General features: G+C 40.3%; 1 protein-coding gene across 5 annotated transcripts in view; it reads right to left on the reverse strand.

Annotated features, from left to right (window-relative positions):
- GRAMD2B (GRAM domain containing 2B) overlaps positions 1 to 21,237 on the reverse strand; it is a 43,120-nt gene that overhangs the window by 17,123 nt on the left and 4,760 nt on the right. For 2 of the 5 annotated variants that reach the window (XM_050330211.1, XM_050330210.1), the window contains exon 2: positions 1,051 to 1,173. In XM_050330211.1, the coding sequence (XP_050186168.1) occupies positions 1,051 to 1,173 (123 nt within the window). Of the gene's footprint in view, positions 1 to 1,050; positions 1,174 to 11,437; positions 11,539 to 13,053; positions 13,135 to 14,667; positions 14,789 to 21,237 lie in introns of those variants that run through there. The other 3 variants (XM_050330212.1, XM_050330213.1, XM_050330214.1) reach the window with 3 other exon arrangements.

The raw sequence follows: 21,237 nt of genomic DNA on the forward strand, positions 1-21,237 counted from the left end.
TTGCTGCACCATATCCTGTATAACAAATCATCTTTACTTGTCTACACTTGAGAGGTTCAGAACTAACATTAAATTCTCTAAGGATGAGAGGAACAGAAACCCAAAGTGTAAGGGAGACACAGCTGGAAAGAGATTGTATGGTAGGACTGATTTAGATAGGAAGGGAAGTACCTGCATTATCTCAGGTGGTTCCTTGGAGAAGAAAACTCTGAAATACATGTGGACATGTATTTTTGTGCTTATTTAAAGTACAGGTTACAAAAACCTCATGCCTACCTCTCACCAAACATAATCAATTACATTCTGAGAGGTAACACTATAAAGATTTTGGGAAAAATAGTAATTACATATTCCTTCAAATATCTTTTCCTCAAAGATGTTTCATGAAATTAAATGATGTTTTTTTAAATATTTGCCTTGTGATCAAACCCAGAATCTCAGGTTGACCATTGACTTTTGAATTCACTGCTCAGTTGACAAAGTGATGCAAAAGCTGTGTGCAAGCCATTCAAGTGGGATTTAGTACTACTTATTTTTCTTTTAGAAGAGTTTAAAATGCATTCCAGTTCTCCAACAAAGGAATAATGACTGTTTTTGTGGAGACATTTTACAATAATCTATTGCAATATAGAGCTGAGAATCCAAAATTAAAACTTATGTCATAGTTTCACCATGGAAAATAAACATTCTAGCATGAAAATATTCTGGAAACAGGCCAGGACTCAAACTGCAGCTCAGTTTGACTGCCTGTCAAATTGATTGTGAAAGGGATATAACTAGCGGTGGCAACGAACAGTGCAATGTATTTTTTTTCTAGAACAGGGAAACTAAGCCAGCTCAAAGTTTAAATTCCCACTATTCTGACTGTTTGTGTTAGGCAACAGAGCAACCCTGGAAAGTAGGGCTGATTCCTCTTTATTTGCATAGTGTGCACCCTAACCCACAACTAGGATGTCTGATAAATATTGCTACTCAGTCTAGCTTTTTCAGTGGGTTGTAACCATTCTAATAATCTGACCAGAGGAAAATTGTCAGTATTTCTGACATTACCTAGCAAAATCAAATTTTTTCCGGTCATCAAGATACTCCATTTCACTGGTGGGGGTCTGCAGCAACACAGTAGGTGATTTTCCTGCCTTTCTCTTTTCATCTGTTCCATTTTCTCCATCTGAACTGCAGAGGGAAAAATAAACAAATAATTAGAAACCCAGATAGAAATGTGTATTGCAGGATTCATAGTGATGTCAAACGCCACTGCAACATGTTGATAATACAGCACATAATAAAGAATAAAATTGTGACATATCTTTTATATTAAGGCCCTGAAAAGTCTTCATCTACTGACTTGACTGTATTACACATCTGAACAGTACTCTGAGCTTCAATACTGGAATTTCAGCAATGAAGAGAGGAAAACTGAAATACTGCCATAGATATTTCAGTGCTCATAAAATTTGTAGCTCTAGTTTCCATTCCAAAGAGTATGTCTCGTTTAGGAAAAATGCATTCCATGTTCAGTACTTAGACTCAGATGACTAATGGAAATTAACTTGATTGGCAAGCTGGGAGAAAAACATCCTGCATGACAGTATCTAGAGCTTAGCAGATTATTTGTGGTTCTATGTTGCAAGAGGAAGATGGGTCCTGTTTTGCCTCTGACGTACCTCTTCTGTGAGAGTCCACATGCAGAGTTTTTACAATAAAGGTTCCTCTCCAAGTATAAAAACCATCGTTTTTATTTTACAAAAGCAGCACTGCCACCACAGTGCATTGTCTTTTCACATCACATACCACTACCTCAGAAATATATGTTAAGGAACTACAGCCTGAAGGCTGAGAGAGGTGCCATCAAGAGCCCTGGCTTCCCTTTTCATAATTTTCTAATAAACTGTTAACTGAGAAAATTTAGATTAAAAAACCTGTCATTAATAACAGGGTCGGAAGAATGACAATACTTTAAAATGACATGACAATTACATACACACATGTGCCTGTGGAAACCTGACAACTCAGAAAGACTCAAGTATGCTCTTAGCATTAAAGAACAAAGCCAAACTATGTTGCCCACTAATTAAATGCCTGGCCTGAATGACCCCATTTACAAAAGCTTTCTATTAAAAGATTTAATTTCTGCCATTTTACAGCAACACCACAACCATCATGTGACAATGTCTTTACTACCAACAGTTTCATTTCCTACTAAGACAAAAGTTTTGCTAGTAGAGTTCTCAGACGGATTTAATGTCTCTTTTTTAAGGAAGGAAACAAAAAGATTCTTTGCTTTTATTACACTCTAGTGAAAAAGATCAGAACATCTTAATTGAGATCTAATAAGGTGCTATCCCACCTCACAGCTAAACTAGACCTGATGTCACAGGACAAATGCCAAGATTCTCAAGGCATTTTATGTTTACATACAGTAGCTATTTCTCTATCTATTCCTTTCTCAACCCTCAGCACTCCCAGACACAGAGGCACTGAATTTCAAAAGATAAGCATTTCAAAAGAAGCTCAGCATGGAAACTCCCAAGTGAATACGAATACATAACAAAGCAGTGTTTTTAAGATGTAGTTGCTTCAGCCTGAAGCCTGACTGGTGCCCAGGCTGCCTTTGGCAGCCTGCTATTCTTACCTGTCAATTCAACTGATCCAGTGGCCTCTCTCACACCTCTGCATTGAAAATAACTTTCAAAAAGCCCTATAACACAGGTTTTAGTGTTTTCTTACACCTATCAGCATGGTTAGATGCTTTGCTGCTCTTAAATGCTTCTTTTTTACTTACTATTCTTATTCCCTTTTCCTCATCCATAAATGAATCCCTACTTCACAGTTAAACCTATGAGCCTGTTCTATCTGTCTTCCCCATTCACTTCTACTATTCCTGAATCTCTACTGTCTGAACTCATTCCATCTAGCTGCTTTCAGATGGCAGAGAGTTTGGGTATTTCAACATGTTAATCCTGCTGACAGCTGTATGTGGAAATGCTGAGCCAACTACTGCCAGTCTGGTCACCTTTATAAGATGGTCTTTAGCATCTGAGAACAGTGACAATGTACCCAAACACAGGTGTGAGAAGACTTACCCATGTAACATGTGCAACTGGCAGCAGCAATGGGGTGCATTCCTATTAGCTGACATGGTTTCACCATGTCCATCCTTCACCCTACCTCCTATATGCCTTCTTCACATAGTGGAAATCTACATAAGGATTTGTCCTTACATTTCTGATAACTAGCTCCACACAGCACTTAGTAGGCGGTTTTTAAGTATCAGAAGAATTTTAGCTGGCCTTCTGGAGAAGGTCTCTCCTTCCTAAATCTTCCTTTCCTTTTCTAAAACCAGTAAAATATTGTTTACCTAATCACAAGTAATTTTAAAGCAGTTCTTACATTTTTGTGTGTGACTCAGTATTCATAAATGCTTTGTAAAAAGAGCAAAAAAAGTTAGGAATCCATAAAAAAAAAATTAAAGAGTATTTAAGAAAAAAAGGAAGCTAACTACAACTGTTTGCAGTAGTTGCACATAAAACAACTGTATTTGCAAATATCAGGGCAAAGTAAAAAGACCTTGAGACATCAGGATTGTTGACATGAAAATAAAAGTTTCTTAAATAGGACTTATACTGTATATTTGATACTACTACCAAACCTACTTAAAATAACATCCAAAAGAAAATAAAAAGAAAAGGTGTCTCTAGTTTCTAAATAAGTTGTCATAAGTAACATTTTCAAAGCCAAGCCAAGGCCTATACTTCTTATAGGATCATACACTGTATCCAAGCAAGTTAAAATAAACATTAGTTGTGTTTAAGGGAAAGTGCTACGGAATCCATAACCCAAGGCAGTGGACTAAATTTCATTCCAATGAAGTTCAAAAATACATTATTCATCAATATATTTTAAAATTCAGAAGAATTTCATGTCTTCTGATCTGAATGGTTTCTGTGAAACAAAAACTTGCTGGTAGATGTGCATAAAGTTCTTTGTACTGAATAAAATTTTCTGAACTTCAAAAGGTTTTCTTTTTTGGCATTAATCTTCTCCAGGACCAGAAAAATTAAAACTCCACATGAAAGTTATAATGTACCATATTACTGGGAATTTTTCAAGAGGAAAAAAAATTAAACACATTAATTTAAAATACAAAGTTTTCCCTGTTCTCTTCTAAACCAGTTTGAGTAAGAAGCACTGAAAAAAAAAATAAGCCACAGTTTGGAAAGTGAGTCTTAAACAACAACCCCAGTACAGAACCAGACACAAACACTTCTCAGGCATACATAAGATACCAAAAATTCCAGAACTGTACGGTGGTTACTGTCTTTAATTCTGTGTAACCCCACAAATTTCTCAAGCTTCTACAAAGCTTTGTCAGGACACCACTTAGACTACCTGATAAAAGGTCTAAAAGTTCAGAAGCCACAATAAGTTGCGATTAACCAGTCCTCTGGTCCACAAATTACAGATCAGTTTCGTAGGAGGGGAAAGGCCTGTTGAATAACCAGAGAAGTTAGCTACAACTTCAATTGTTTGTAAAACTGGAGCCAAACCAGTATTTCCCTAGGGTTTAAAGCTGACTCAGAGTTGGTGCAACATTCCTTCTATGGATGTAGCATTTGCATCAAATCACCATGTTACCTTAGAAACCCTGTTGTTCTGCTTTGTTTCTTTTATACAAAAAGTATTAATTTTGCAACAGCTGTTAGACTGCTATATTACTGCAAATGATCAATCAGTAGTGTGGATTAATTTCTCCCCACTGTCCACAACCATGCTTGCACAACATGGGTGAAAATATCCATCACAAATACAAAGGAATTCTGTATCCCTCAGTTCTGTCGGATTTACTGTACTTACTTGGCAGACCAAAAGGATTTGACAAAGGAATCAAAGTGGTCTGAAATGTCCAAATGCTGATAGTGTTATTTAAGCTATTCTTACTCCCTGACATGGGTCTCTATTCAGAAACTAAAAGGCAAACGAAGAGACTTCAAATACTTCAGGATCCCAAATCACAGAATCTTCTAAAGGAAGGAACCCACAAGGATCATCGAGTAGAACCCTTAGCCCTGCACAGGACCAGCGCCAAGAATCACACCATGTACCTGAGAATATCATTCAAACACTTCTTGAACTCTGTCAGGCTTGGTGCTGTGACAACTGCCCTGGGGAGCCTGTTCCAGTGCTCAACCACTCTATGGGTGAGGAACATCTTTGTAATATCCAGCCTAACCCTCCCTGACACAACTTCAGGCCATTCCCTCAGGTCCTGTCACAACTTCAGGCCATTCCCTCAGGTCCTGTCACCGGTCACCACAGAGAAGGGATCAGTGTCTGCTCCTCCTCTTCCCATCAACAAGGAAGTTGTAGAATGCGATCAAGATGACAGACTAGGGCAGGCTTTCGAAGCAAAGGAGATTGAGCAGGACGAAGAGATCTTCCTAAGCAGTAATCCAGGAGACATATCGAAAACATGCTTGAAGCAGAGAAAACTGCAAGAGGGTATGATGAAACGTACCAATGCTTGAAAGGACACTCTGCTAAGCACGTTGCAGGTCAGAGGTCTCCTCCTAGACACTGACTTTCCTATCACACTGAAGAGGAGCAATCATCTCAAATTACCTTGTGCTAGGACTAAAGTCTTAAGTCTTCTTTCAGAAGACATCATTCCACACCAGTCTGAACAAACTTTTTTTGCATGTGTAATTAGATTCTGGAGTGCTTTATCTGATGAGCTTGCTCTCATACTGTACACAGTTCTGTTAACTTCACATCTGGACTGAAGAAAATACCTTTTCACAGTAATCTCTCCTGCCGTCCTCTTAGAGCAGAGTGGTTTCCCTAATGGAAAAACTAAAAGAAGTGCTCAAGCTGAGGACTTAGGTGCTGTCTGTTTGTATATCTGGTCACTTGAAGCAAAATGCCTCCAGTAGCTCTGTAGCCAGGCTCCAGTGTTAGGTGGCACACAGCACCGTTTAGGTGAGAAAACACTTCTCCTAAAAACAACACCTCAAAATGTTGTCATGATTTAATCTATTTCTAAGAACAAGTACCACTTCTACCATGTAAACAGAAAGCCAAAAACTGACTATCACTGACACCACCAAACAATCAAAAAAGGCAGATAATGACCTACAGCTACCCTAATCACACAGGAGCAGAGAGAGCTGCTTAATAGCTGCTGTAATAGATGTTAAAGATGGCCATAACATATTCATTTGGTATTTGTATAATTTCACATACTTAGTACATGGTTAGTACTTAAGGCCAAAATCTGAAGGAAGTAAAGCAGCTGATTCTGAAGTACAGTATTTTGTTTGTTTTTTGTATACCAAATATACAGCCGGCAGATGTATTTATACTAAATACAGAGAGCAGCAAAGCACTAATGTGTGTGGAGATGTGAAACTCTGCATGAGGCGTTTGTTAATATGAACAGGTATGGACCAGATTGAGATTTAATTACCTCAGGTTGTTCAGGGAGCAGATTGATTCTCTTGTCATGAGATCACAGTCAAACATGGCATAATGGAGGCAGTTACATAGCTGCACATTGACTGCATAAAACATGCATATAGATGGACAAATGTGCATACACATCATGTGTTTCCCTATGCATTTCTAGGATGAAAATGTCTGCAGGCACAGATGGAATCTTGATGTCAGATGTTACCAAAAGAGGAATGAAACCAATTGTTAAGAACCACCTTAAAATCTGAATCTAATTTTATATATGAAGGTAATTAATTTCAGAAATAATTGCTGTACTTTATTCCACACCTATCTCTTGGAACACAATTACTCACCTATGAATAGCTTTGTATGTCTGTGTTGCTATATCTTTATTAAAAACATGAATGAAATTTTTGAGTTAATACTGAACAGAAATCTCTCTGACATTATTAAAGATAGAGGAAGTCAGGTTTTTCTCCTCAACTGAATAGACATTTCACATAATAACTAGATCAAGTTTCACACTGCCTTACCACTTGGACATCAGCGAGATCACTGTGACACTGCAGACGTCATTAGCAAGTATGTAAATTCTCTGCTCTAAATACCATCTATTATTAACTGTCTGTATTCCCTGTCTAATCAAAACCAGACTGGTATCAAGTTCCATAGAAAAAAAACAACAACCAAACCAGAAGAATTCCCTGTGCTCTGAAACAAGAGACAGTATAACAAGATATTTTATTAAGTTAACACTAGAACAGGAACACAAGCCATTTGGCTCTCTTGTCTTTTCATGAGGTTCTGTTTCATATATCCACCTCAAAAAGCAAGAGCCCTCTCATATGTATCTTCACTCAACTCCACACATTCCCACAATGCAGTTTTCATGGGAGTTTCAATAGGGTGACCAACAACTATTTATCTGAACAAAAGCAGAGACAAATCTAGCACAGGACACAAATCTTCAGGGTGTAGAAAAGAGGACAAAGACACTTAAGTGCCTAGTCTACCAATTGTTCTATACCATATCCAATAAAAAAGACAAATACTGCACTTACATACAATTCTTATGTTCAGTTCACTTTTCAAGTAGAGCTGCTCATTAAGTCAAGCACAAACAACTGCTGAAAAAATATAAGCACCTTTGCAAATGAGGCACGATCACCAGAGCATAAGCATAAGGGTTTGGTCTCATTACCTCAAGCTACATCTCTGGTATGTGGAGGAAAAACTCCAGAGGAACATGCCTCCACATGAGGCATGTTTTTCTGCCAGTTTTCCAGCACTAATTGTGCTTTCAAAAAAAATTAAGCAGTTACATCAGACTGAAACAGGATTAAAAAAAACCAAACAACAAAACACAACAGCAATTATATTAACAACTGTTATTAAGAATGCAGAACAGTCAGAAATGAAAGCAGAGGTCTGAGAGCAATCTTACCAACACTTTAATTCCATTCTCTGCTTATAAAAAGTGAAGCTGCCATGAATCACTTGACCAGCAACATTTGTGTAATGGCATTTCTAGAAATAACGACTTACTATGTGGTATGCAACGTGTTTTAATCAATGTATATAAGAGAAAATAATTTTGGTTCTTCTGATAGGTTATACACAAAGAAAAGGATTGTTGGGTCTGACTAGGCAGCAGTTTTGTTGGGAACTGGCATTGATAACAAATAACCCATAATCATTAATAAGATTTCCCTGTCTAAAGTGCAGTGTATTAAAGACAGATTCCTCTATTCCTACATACCTATGTACCTTTTTTGCAAAGTTCCCCAGCAATCATAGCGCATAGCAAGGCAAAATGAAAAACATTAACTGAGATAAAAATGAGCATCTGTGTCTAATTAACCTGTTTCATCACACCTTCCTTGTTTAAAATGGAACAGTAAATGAGGAGACAAAATTTGAAGTTTCAAGGAATACCCAAGTACATTTTTGATGTTTTATCAAGGACAGATGTGAACCAAAGTAAAATCAGTGTTAGAGGTTCACTGTTCACCAAGGATCTGGCAGTGCTGAATTTCCCATTATTATATTTGCAGCCTATGATTTTTCTTACATACCTGCCTAGGTGTTCATAGGAAAGCCCAGAACAATGTAGATAATCTAATATAAAAGCTACTATTTCACAGTAGGAAATACTAGCTCCCAACAATAGGTCTAACCAACACTAATCGCAACAGTGCTTTTGACAGTGACATTGAATGTAAGGAACCATTTTCCTTCCAAAGTCTTGGAAAAAGACAGCCTTATTAGAATCAGATGTGACACATGGTGGCCAGATTGCTACTAAGGCCAGCTGGACTTTATTTTCTGTGTTACTAGGACAATGAGCCTGAATGCTCTGAAACCCTCCTTCTTCAATATGAACTTTTCCACTGGCCACACACTGTCCTTCACGGCAAAACACACTCTCTCCTATGCCGGCCATATGCTCCTATGCTTACATGCATTTTAAAATATCACAAAAATAAATAAGTATATATATATATATATATATAAAACTCTGTTATTTACTGAACTTTTGGACTATAACCTTCCTTCTTGTCCAGAAAAAAGGCTGAACAAATCTAAATGGCTCTTTTTGAGCCATAGATGCAGCTACAGAAGTACCATCAAGAGTTTTTTGCATAGGTGGTCTATCCAAGAAGGCTAAACTGAGGCATCTGCAGAAATAGGTCTTTCTAGAAGATGTGCCTAGGTATGGTTGGTTTTATGAGGGAGTACAGAGCTGCTGTTTTATAGTCAGGTAACAAGAAGGCTTCTCAATTTTATCCACAAAGGATGAAGGCTTCAGTCTGCCTCCACATTCCCTACTCTTCTGAAATTCCCTGCTGCCTATCTGCAGTTTGCATATTATTTCCTGCCAGTCTTTCTGGAACATTATTAACCTCTGTAACCTTAGTGTGCTATTTTTCAAGGACAGAGGCAGAATACAATCACTGCCAGGTAGAAGTTTAGTTAAAGGAAATGAATACTTTAGTACAGCACTGAAGTTATCAGGAAATTAGGAAAAGTCAACTGTGATCTCCTTGTACATACCCCTACAATCCCTTTTATTTAACTGTCCCACCTCCCAGTACTTGATTCTGTTGCTGCAATGAGCACCCCAGCATGAGATGTTATGCCATTTTATGAAGATGAGACAAGGACCCTACACAGTGGGTGGGCTGGGAGCAGTTGCCGAGGTCCTCCTGGAATCTTCTATTCCCCCTTGCACTACCCAGAAGGGAAAGTGGGTGTTTTAAATATTTGTAAATAATTACAGCCTTTTGGCAAGAAGACACAATCTGTCTCTAATCTGGGGGTAGTTCAGAGATCTGCTAGATAAAGCAAGAAGTTTCTTCTCAAGGAAAAATGGTGAATCAGGGAAACACTTGTCCTACCATATTCCTATTATCTGCAGGGAAACAAATTCTGTGATGAAAACATTTGAAGAGACTTTTGGTAGCTGGATTCAGAATGGCACCTATGAATTTCAGTTACAATAAGTACTGCAAAAGAGGTCTTTAAAGATCATTAGACCAAACACAATATCTCTGTGGTATGAGTAACGTAGGTCTAAAAGGATTAATTTAAAAGGATATATATGGACCTGGCAACAGCTATGCACAGAGCAAGAAGACCATTAACCCCAGCAGTGGTATCATTAGATAAGCACATATTTTCTAACCACACGACTGCAACATTTATGGAGATAGAGGTATGAAGACAATACTCTGATACTATGTTTATGCATCACCTGTCAAATACCAGCAACAAATCCTGCTGCCCAAAGCTTATCTGTAGTATTATGTTGCCTAACAAGCATTTCTCACAGACTGCATATAACCAGTAAATGCAGCACATTTGGGAGTATTTCAGGTTAGCCGCATGAGACAACTGGGTAGAAAGAAAAGGTTGTTCAGATCCATATCATGTATTTACACATGGAACAATTATTTTTAAAAAGCTGCTTTTTTAACTTACACATGCACATAAAGAGAACTAAGTAAGAAGGGGAGGGGGAGAAAGGAAAAAATAGAAGGAATTTAAAAACATCATCACGAACAAATGGAGGTCACCTAGACTGAAAACTTTTCCTGTGACACCTCAAGTTTAAATGTTTCATTTGCAAGCCTGTCCTTCTTTTCAGATCATATGTTACAATTTTTGCTATAAAAATAAGGAAGAACTACCAGGGCAGAATTAAAAAATGTGATACTTAGTAGACATTAATATCTTTATCCACTGAAAGTACACACCTACACCTTTTGCCCTTCACATAAGAAAAAACAGTAGAAGTTTGGCTGCTGGAAAGAAGTTAACCTGGGTCAAAGTTGAAATAAAACTTTGAATCAGTAATAAACAATCTCCCCTTTCTCCTCTGCATTTTGTGTTTTGCTCAAGTAGGAGACTTTAAGAGAGAAAATAACTGATGAATAGTGATTACGCAGAGGTCAGCCAATTTTCTTTTAACTTATCAACTGATAAACAGTTATTAGGAAACATCTGTTACAGTAGAATAATATTTCAGACAACAAACCATAAAAATCACATTCTCTCTTTGTCCAGAAGTATACAGTTTGCTTGCAAGCATTTTCCACTTCTTTCAGTAGCATATTTTCCTCATTATCTGCAAAGTAATTTTGTTCCAAAAAGAAAAAAAAAAAAATCTAAAACCTTCCATACCTTTCAGACTCTCAAAGCCCAGCCTTTTAATTTCTTTAAGTTACACTCAGTAACTTGACATTACCTTGTACTGTAACCATAACGGGACAGAGTATGTATTTAGTTGTACAAAATACAACATACAATATTAGTTGGATTTTACCATACAGGAACTCAGCACATCACAGCAATACAGACAGATTGAACTGTACCAGGACAAATATTACCCGTGGCACCACAAAGTGCTATAATGACTTCAGCAGAAGCAAGTACAGGTGAAAGCAGAGGGATGCTGACATGGAATGCGAATTGCTTGCTACTACACCTCTGCCATTTCTCCTTAACGTGCCACACTCTTGTTTTCAATGCTAAAACACCTATTCCACCCGCTGTCTCTGCAGCAGGGTAGACAGCTTCTAAGGCAGGTCCAGTGCCACCAAAAATATAACACGTCCCACTTGCAGGTCAGAAAACTGAATATCCTCTAAATACAATGCAAGGATTAACTCTTTTTTGGTCCGAGGTCCCATCAGGACGTCATGGTCAAGAATCACCACTTGGAAGGTTTTTTATGGCCAGAAATTTTTTATTTGCTTGGGAGGAACTCCACATGAGAACATCACTGTTTTGCTTCTGCATATTAACAATGCCCACGTTACACATTGTGTTACCTCTGTGGTCATAAAACTCACATAGATCTACTGGAAACTTTGTAAATACATAATTATCACTAAACATGTCAGAGAAGACCATTTTCTAAATCAGTGTGAATGTGCTTAACTCTTTTTGTATAATGATCCTGAATCACTGACAGATAAACAGAAACTTCTCAGTTTCTAAGCCTGAAATAATTAAGAAAACTAACTCAAAAAACCCAACCCAAACCAATCAACCAAACCAAAAACCAGAAAAAAAAAAAAACAACCCAAAATACTTCTACAGCTTCAATCTCTCAGAGGCAACTATCCCCCAGGGACAGCTTGATGATAGAAGCAGAAGCATATCAAGCTATAAAGTCCATCTCTAAGCTGAACAACATTTTAAGTGTAACTCCAGGAAGTATGGTTACTGTACACACATAAATCTCTCTACACACAAATCTCTTGTCTCCTGAGCTTTGGAAAACATGAAAAGATTCCATAAGCCTCTATAAACATGATGGCTTTTTTTTTTTTTTTTTTTTTTTAAATAGAGGTCAGCATGAGCTCTGTGGCTTGTATATTGTTCCCTGGAAGTACATGAAGGGAATGAAAGTCCACCATATCCACACACACTTATGCACAACATTTTCTATAAACAAATCTTCAACAATTCAACTTCTGGAAAGCTCACTTCTTGCAGAATGAAAACTATGATTCTCCTTTTCTTCAGGTAAACAACTCCCCTATAACTTCTCATTAGTCAAATCAAAGTTACTTGGCTTGTGAGGCTAACTCACAGTTAAATGAATAAAACAGTTTCTCAGAAGGATCCAGCTACTAGTTAAATAAGACTGGTAAACAAATTTCAGCTTTGCTTCCAGCCAGCAAACGCTTCAACAATTTTGTAGTCTAAGACAAAGTATTTAAATTTTTTTTGCCTACCCCAGGTCTTTTCAGTCTCCTGCTGCCAAGGTTAGTATTGCTGAAGACTGTAGCTAACAGCATAACAGACTTCCCAGCTTTCCCCTGCATCACACCTACTAAACAGCAAGAACTGACAGCTAAAAAAATATCAGAGTATCATAGCAAGTGAGACTTCTCCATTTATCACAGTGGTTAAGATCAAACTTGCTTCTAAAACTGTAGCTGATTCAGGAGTGAAAGATTAAACATCTGGGGTCAAAATAGACAATCAGCTAGTTAGCTGGGTACATGCACTGTCTTCGAGATCAAGCTTTCTATGCCCTGTCTTGGGCTCCTAATTCTGCTCTCAAAAGAAAACAGATACGTTTTTGCATACCTGAAGAACTTCATTAGGTTCATTGGCATAATTCTACGTGGGGGATCAGGATCCAAGTCTTGAAGTCAGAAGGCTCTAGAGAAGGTCTGGGAATTATGCCTCATTTGTAATGTGAAGTCACTGATGTGATTACACCATACAGGATAAAGGACACTTAGAAGACACTTTGATTCCCAGTGCTCTCTAACAAGCAAGTTATTTCTGGCAACAGATTTCACTGTGATACATACTTTGGGAATACACCTGCTTAGAGATCAGGGATAGAACAGCTGAGGGGAAAAAAAAGAAAAACAAACAACCAAACCCACAGACCTTCTCAGGGTTTCTTTACAGAGAAAGGGCTAGCTCCTGGTAACTTGTTCACCTTTTTCCTGGAGGCTAAGATAAAATTTTTCTGAAAAATAGTTCTTTGGGAAGAGGAATCATCTCAGATTAGGGGAAAGTTAACTTCTTAAATTTCTTTAGAGGAGAAAGCCCCACAGTTTTTAGTTTCTTGTTTTGTAGATGCTTGACTTCCCAAAACACTATCCTTGGGACTGCCAAGACCCATGTGAATTGGGAGGCTGGTATGGAAAGACAGCTGCTTGACTTCGGCAACATTTTCACATGATGGTCACTGCCATGGCATACAAAACCCTAAACAACTTGAGATCTGCACAGGAAGCCAAAGACCAATGCAGGAGATGAACTTTTAACCCCCAATGTCCCCAGCCACCATCAGAGGCTAGGAAGGTCAGCAGCCCTAGGGGAATGCAGAGAGTCCTCCTCCCACCCACTGGAAGCCCTCTGACTTCCCTACCTTCCACCAGGCAGACAGCCTTTGCCACCCAGCGAGGCCTCCTCTTCCTCATGAAGAACATTAAGTCCTTTTGATATGTACACCTGCTCAATTTTTATGGTTAAAAAGCAGAAGTCTCAGGATGGGTAATGCCACACTGGGCAAGGAGCACGGTGGGGAACCATGCCAAGGCAGCTGAGCGACCACCGCCTTGCCTTGTCCCATCTCTGTGCGGGACAGAAGTCACACTGAACTTCCATTTTGCTGCCCTCGTGCCTGTATTAGACTTTGTGAACTTCTGGCAAAGCTCTGGGTTTTCTTGGCACCCAGAGGAGAGGATCACAGCTTCCCACTGGAGCCCGTGCACATCGCCGTAAGCGATAAAACACAGCTGCTGTATTTCAGAAAGATTTCCAGGCTGCCGCGTGAAATCAGTAGAAGCAGCATTTACACGCCTTGCTCCTTAAGTGTAACTTCAGAGTTCAGCGCCGTGCAGGGGTGCGGACCTTGGCTGAGCGGGGGCGTTCGCGCTCCATTTAAGCCCGGCCGCGGGGCCCCCTTGGTGACTCTTCCCGGGGCACTTCGAGGCCCCTGTCCCCCCGACCGCGTCCGCACCGCACCGCACCGCACCGCACCGCACCGCACCGCACCGCACCGCACCGCACCGCTCCGCACCGCTCCGCACCGCACCGCTCCGCACCGCACCGCACCGCTCCGCACCGCTCCGCACCGCGGGCTTCCCCCGCCGTCCCCGGCCGAGCGGCTCCCGGGCCGCTCCCCCCGGGCAGAGCCGCGCCCCGGCGGGTCCCCCCTGTCCCGGCGCGGGCAGTACTCACAGCCGCGGGGCGCTCCTGCTCTCCCGCTTGCCGGCGGCCCGCACGGCCCTCGGCTCCTCCGCATCGCACCGCGGCTCGGTCATGAGCACCATGGGCACGGCAGCACTGAGCCGCCCCACAGCAATCGCCGCCAGCGGGACGGGCCTCCCCTCCCCGCCCCGCTCCGCCCCCGCTGCCCCGCCCCCGCTCTCGGCCGGCTGGGGCCGCAGCCGGAGCCGCCAAGAACCGGTCGATCCGCCCGGCCGGGGGCTCGATGTCGGCCCGGGCCGCGGCCGAGAGCTCAGGGAGCGCCGCCGCTCCGCACTCCCCGCACGGCCGATCCCTTACGAGCCTTAAATTATTCAGTCGGGATGCTGTGTCGCGTGAGACGCCGCCTCCCGCCGCTCCAACAAAAGCCGTCCTTAATGTTTTATACGGGGGGACAGGAGATACGTGGTTTCACACAGACGCGGTCCCGGGGGGGAAGGCGGCGGTGAGCGGGGCTCCGGGCTCTGTCAGCGTATTTCCCCGGTGACTTCTGGAAGCAGGCAGTAATCCAAATATCCACGCTGGCCTCTGGACGGCTTGTACTAACGCAAACTTTTGAAGTGACGAGCTGATATTTCCATCTGTGGCTGCCTCAGGTGGTTTTGGTTCCTTTGTCATGAGCAGCACCCTGTGAGCAGCACATGAGCAGGCTGGTTTGTCTCACCAGAAAATCATGGAATCAAAGAAAGGATCAAGTTGGAAGGGACCACACTGGGTCATTTGGGCCAACTTCCCTGCTCAAGTAGGGTCATCCTAGAGCACTTGGTATAGGATTGGGTCCAGACAATTCTTGTATTTCTCTGGTGAGGGCAACTCCACAACCTCCCTGGGCAATCCTTTCTAGTATAGAGTCAACCCCACAATAAAGAAATTGTTCCTCATAGTTAAATGGAACTTCCTGTGCATCAGTTTCTGTCTGCTGCCCCTTGTCCTCTTGCTTGGCACCACTGAGCTTTTCTATGAAGACGTTGTGAGAGACAGCGTTGAAACCTTTGCTGAAGTTGAGATAGACAGTATCTACTTCTCTCCCCTTATTCACACAGGTAGTTTTTTCATTGTAGAAAGTGACTGGGTTGGTCAAGGATGATTTCCTTTCAGTGAATCCATGCTAAGTACTCCTGATCACCTTCTTGTCATCCCTGTGAATAGGCATGTCCTCCAGAATGTGATCTTCTATCACCTTTCCAGGACTGAGGTGAGGTTGACTGACCAGTGGTTCCCTGCATCCTCCTTCTTGTCCTGTCTGAAGACCGCAGTGACATTTACTTTCTTCCAGTCCTCAGGCACCTTTCCTGATCTCCATGACCTTTCAAAGATGATGATGGTGAGCAGTCTCGTTATATTGTCTGCCAGTTCTTTCAGCACTCATAGATGTATCCTGTCAGGGTCCATGGACTTGTGTATGTCAAATTTCCCTGGGTGTTCTCTAACTCAATCCTCCTTGACCAAGGGAAAGTCTTCCTTTCAACATTCTTTTACCCAGGTCCCATCAGTCAGAGATCCCTGAGGGCTGGTCTTGCCAGTGAAGACAAATGCAAAGAAGGTGCACAATAACTCTGCCTTTTCTGCATCCTCTGTTACCAGGGACCCCTCATTTAGTAACAGGCTCATATTATCCTTAGTTTTCCTTTTGTTATTGATGTATTCGAGGATACCCTTCTTATTGTCCTTGACATCCTTGGACAGATTCAGCTCCAGATGGGTCTTAGTCTTCTTTGTCTCATTTCTACCAACTCTGAAAAAATGACCTAATATTATGCAAAAAACATCAAGCATGGCCTACCTTGGACTTCCTTTGGCTTGTGCTGGTGGAGCTGTGGGGCAAGTTTGTGCTCTCAGGAAGGTTAAATTTAAGGAAGCATTTGGCACAAGGCACCTTGCATGGCAGGCACAAACTGTCAACATGCATATGAAAAATGTTTTCACTACCTGGTTAATACTCAAGTCAGGTTTCAGTTTGGTGTTCTAATATTTTCTTAAAGTTACGATGGAGTCTGTGGTTGTAAGGATGCCATCTAAAGAGCACTAATCTTGGGGATGAAAGTTCACGCTAATCGCTCTAGAAAAATGTCTATTTTCATGTTTTAATGTGTTAGAACATATTAATAGAATTCATAATAGGACTTACTGGTTTCTTCCTAACAGCCAACAGTTCCCAGGAGGTAAGAGGAGAATGTGTACAGGACAGTGGTTTCTGTTAGTGTATATCTGTGTAGGAGATAGACACTAACATACATTTCAGACTAGAAAGTGCAAGAAGCAAACTAATCACCTCCGAGTGGCATTGTTAGGATTACTTGAATACTTACTCTTTTGGAGGTGCAAGAAATGAATTTTAGGTATTGTTGCAATACATTCAGGAAATCAGTGAAAAGCAAGAGGTGTTAAAGGTGAAGATGTTGAGGACTGCCATAACTTTTTGGGTACACAGAAAATGTGAGATTGCTATACGATTTACCTAGACCATGCCAGTTTCATTAGCTCCAGTCCAAGAAAATCTGAAGACTGTCAGCCAAGCTGCATAGAAAGGAAGACATTTAAAATGGTTATATTTCTGTGAAACACCATTTACTGATGTTTATGTATTGTTTGACATAAAAGTCAAGGCATATGTGGAAAAAAATGAGGTGTAATTTGTAAGAAAGGTTATTCAGACCTGTTAGATCCTGCACCTGTGAAACATTGACTGCTACATTATGCTTCCCTGTGGAGCACCTGAGCAAACTTGGCACTGCTTTGCAGAGCCTCTCCCATTCTCTTATGCCAGACACAACCTGTGGCTATATACCAGCATCTCATTTATCCAAAGATAACAAAATAGGGGCCATTTCGACTGTCTGAACTGTGCCTAGAATTAGAACTGAAAGGATTAGGGAAGGCAGGCTTGGAATCTGATGTCTGTTCAGGCTCAGAACCCTTTTCTGGGGTGCAGCAACCCGTGTGAGGTTTTGTGTTCCCTGGGGATTGTTCTCATATATAAGTGCATACTACCAAGGCATGCACAGGATGATTGGAATCAGCAGGAAAATTGACTTCCTACCTCTCATCTTGTTTTTGGAGACTTTTCATTGCACTAAAAATGTATCTGCTACTAATTTTGTCCTAATTATGAGGAAGACTTGTGGTTGAATAACTCCCGTGAAACTATATGCACTTCAGCAGAATAGTGGTGCTTTCTGTAAGTGAGAATCTAACTTTTAGATAATTGAATAAATAACATCTGCTGTCTTTTGAATACTTGGATTTTCAGTCTGGCAATTTAGCTACAGGAGATGCTCTCTTGTTCACTCATCTCCAAAGGTTCCTGTCTCTGCCTCAATGGTGCAAGAACCGGGAAGGAGTTACTTGATCCCCTGGAACTCAGACTCTGTTTTAGTTTCATTTGGCTCCATTCTCAAGGTGTGCAGAGCTCTCTGATTTAAATAAATCAGTCAAGTTATTTAGTGTAGAAGAAACTTACTCTCAAATAAATTGATGCCTGTAGCCTAAAAGCTAAGAAATTAATCCTTCCTTAATACTTTCTTCCATATCATGATTCCTTAACTCTTGTCAGAGAGTTAGTTCTGGCAAATTGTCAATATATGCCTCCTTAGCGCAGTTTGTTATCATCTGAAAATGACAGTGGAAGTAAAAAACAATGAGCAATGACTAAAACTTGTGATTTTGTTGGAGGATTTGAAAAAGAAACTGTGGCCAAGCTCTGTCAAACTGTACATGGCACAGCAACTCCAGAGTAGGAGGACACAATCCTGAGTGATAAAAGTCATGACTGCCAGTATTCCCAGTAATATGCAATGAGGAGTGCCCTATATCAAACAATCAAATCTGCTCCTGCTCATGTTGGTGGAATATACTTGAAACCAATACGCTTTTATTTTGATCAAGTCTTATAAACACACACACAAAATGCAAAGAACCTTTTAGTGTACTGTGATAATTGTTCATTTATATAGATATGGTAAAACAAGTATTTGAAGACCAACCTGTTACCAACAGAGACCCATTGTTGTGCAAAAATGCGGGCTGGGTTTTTCTCTAATTGGTGAAATGCAGATTAGGGAGAGAAAGAGAGAATAGTGTACTCTAAAATTACTGATTACTGTTTAATGCCTGCAGTACTAGTGATGCCATGTAGGCAAAAACTCACATGGTCCTGCTCTGAAGAGTACATAAAACCTCAGAGAGGGTTGGGCATTTTCAATAATTGAGACCTTCAACATTATGGATGATATAGCAAAGGATGAAAAATTAGAAGTGAAACAATTTCACTATAAAAGATTCCAAATACGTATTAAATCACAGAAAAGCAGAATGGGGAGAGACTCACAGAGTCATTGAGTTGATTACCTGTCCCAAAGTAAGGCCTGCTATTCCTGAGTCACTCCTGACAAGACTCTTGTCTAAGTTGTTCTTAAAAGTCAGCAATACGTCCAGGCAATCAGTTCTGGTATTTACTATCATCCAGGAGACATCCTCAAACCCTAACATGGTCCTGAATCCTTGTTGCTGAAATTTAAAACCATTACTTCTAATTTATTCAATAAAGAACAGTGAAAAACTGTCTCCCGTTTGTCCTCCTTTTCATCTTATCTTTAGTCTCAGGTAAAACATACAAATTGTGTTTTCTGGACCTTTTTTTTTTTTTTTTTTTCCTATGAACTGCATCTGATAGATTGAGATTTTTCTGAAGTGCAGTGCCCCAAGCTGGACACCAGTAGCCTTATGAAGGCTGAAGAGAGAGGAGATTAAGAGATTACTTCATCTGTCCTACACACAGTACTGTTGGTCATATGTCGCTGTAAAGTGTTTATGAGTTTCACAACAGGGTGAGGCTGGCTCAGGTTTAGTGTTTAACCACTATGACCCAATGAAACTTTCATAAAGGACAGCTGAGATGTTGTTCTCCTCTAGAATATTACCAGCAAATTGTTAGATTTGACTAAGTATGGTGTCTACATATCCTTTGTGCATTTTGCTCTGTTGTGGTTTTTTTTTTCCCAGTCTCTTTCTTCAATTTATCAGAACAATTATGAATCCTCTCTTGAATGATATGAAGAAAGAAAGAATAAAAGAGTCTCATGAGGCGCACTGGAAAGGTCTGTATAAAAAGCAATAGAACTGCTAACCATGCCCAGAGATTCTTGGATAGGATATTGCTGCTGTAAAAAAGGCAATCTAGCTGGAAATAAAGAGGGTTAGAGATTGTCTTAATCAACAAAGTTTATTTCAATATGGTCAAGGCTGTTCATACAGTATTTCTCAGTTTATATGGAAAGTATCAGCATGCCTGAATGTGAGGAACCTTCCTTGGAAAGAAACAAAGCAGAAAATGAGTACAGTGATTGCAGGCATTCTTTGAGCACATTTCTCCTCAGTAGAGAATTCTTCTGTATTTCATTGCAGGTGCAAAAATGTGTTAAGAGAGAAAACCGTAATAGTACCAGAGTGCAGGTACTTATGGCTCATAAGTCATTATATATGTCTTGTCTTCAGTTTTTTATATGATATTATGCATTGATAGGATTCTGTGAAAGCTACAGAAATCCTTGGAAGCCATGAAGTGTTGAAAGACCTGCTTAAGTGAGTCCTTACAGTTGAAAGGTGATAGGAAAGCAGTTTTATGGTAAATACTGTAGAAATAGGAGCTGTGATAGTATGAGACACAAACTAATAGACAATTGGAAAGATGTTGAAACAAGGAAAAAAAATCTTATTTCTAGAATATATACAAGTTGTACACAAGTCAGATTTAAACCAGGCTTACAACATGGGAGATGCACAGTAGAAATGACTAAAACTACGCTTGAAGGGCGATACAGCATTAGAAGAAGTTGCCCTGAGAGACTATGGACTCTGAAGGTTACAAGACCCAGCTAGACAATGCAATACCTGATCTAATCTGGTGTTGATGATACTCCTGCCTCAAGCACAAATGTTCAAAAACAGTGTTCAAGTCACTCAGCACACTTCAGGTATTCTCAAAATAGATGCAGTAAGCCAATGTCCAAAATAGCCTGTGGAAAATAACTAGGGCCAGAACACAGAGAGTGGTGCAATTTTGTAAGGAATGAGAAGCAGTTTTGGCCAGTTGACTCTCACTCATTGCCTGGGTTAAGAGTTAAGAGTTTAGCAATTTATTTTTTTTTAAAGTGTGAGATTACTTTATAGAGACCCATATGAGGTCACTGTTTTCTTCTGAGCAGTTTACTGGAAGTCTTATCTGCCTGTCCATTCCTGTTTTTTGTTTAAGGTAGCCTGGATTACTTTATTGGTTGAATTCTCTTTTGGACAGGGAAGTACACAGGGCAAATGGAGTAAGCTGGGCTGAAAGGTAGAGTGTTTCTCATTGCAAATGTTGAGGCATACCAAGGCTGTTTGTTGTGCTGCCATACTGAAACAGTTGGATGAACTAGACTGCTCTTCAATCATAGACCGTAACACCTAGCAGGAAAAAGGAGACAAACCATCACACAAGACTTCTGGCTTATTAATAATGTGGTGTCAGCCCCCCTCATTGTGAATGTGTAACACATTGTACTTGTG

The sequence above is a fragment of the Myiozetetes cayanensis genome, unplaced genomic scaffold (assembly GCF_022539395.1).
Source record: "Myiozetetes cayanensis isolate MyiCay16 unplaced genomic scaffold, myiCay2020 scf4, whole genome shotgun sequence".
Lineage (NCBI taxonomy): Eukaryota > Metazoa > Chordata > Aves > Passeriformes > Tyrannidae > Myiozetetes > Myiozetetes cayanensis.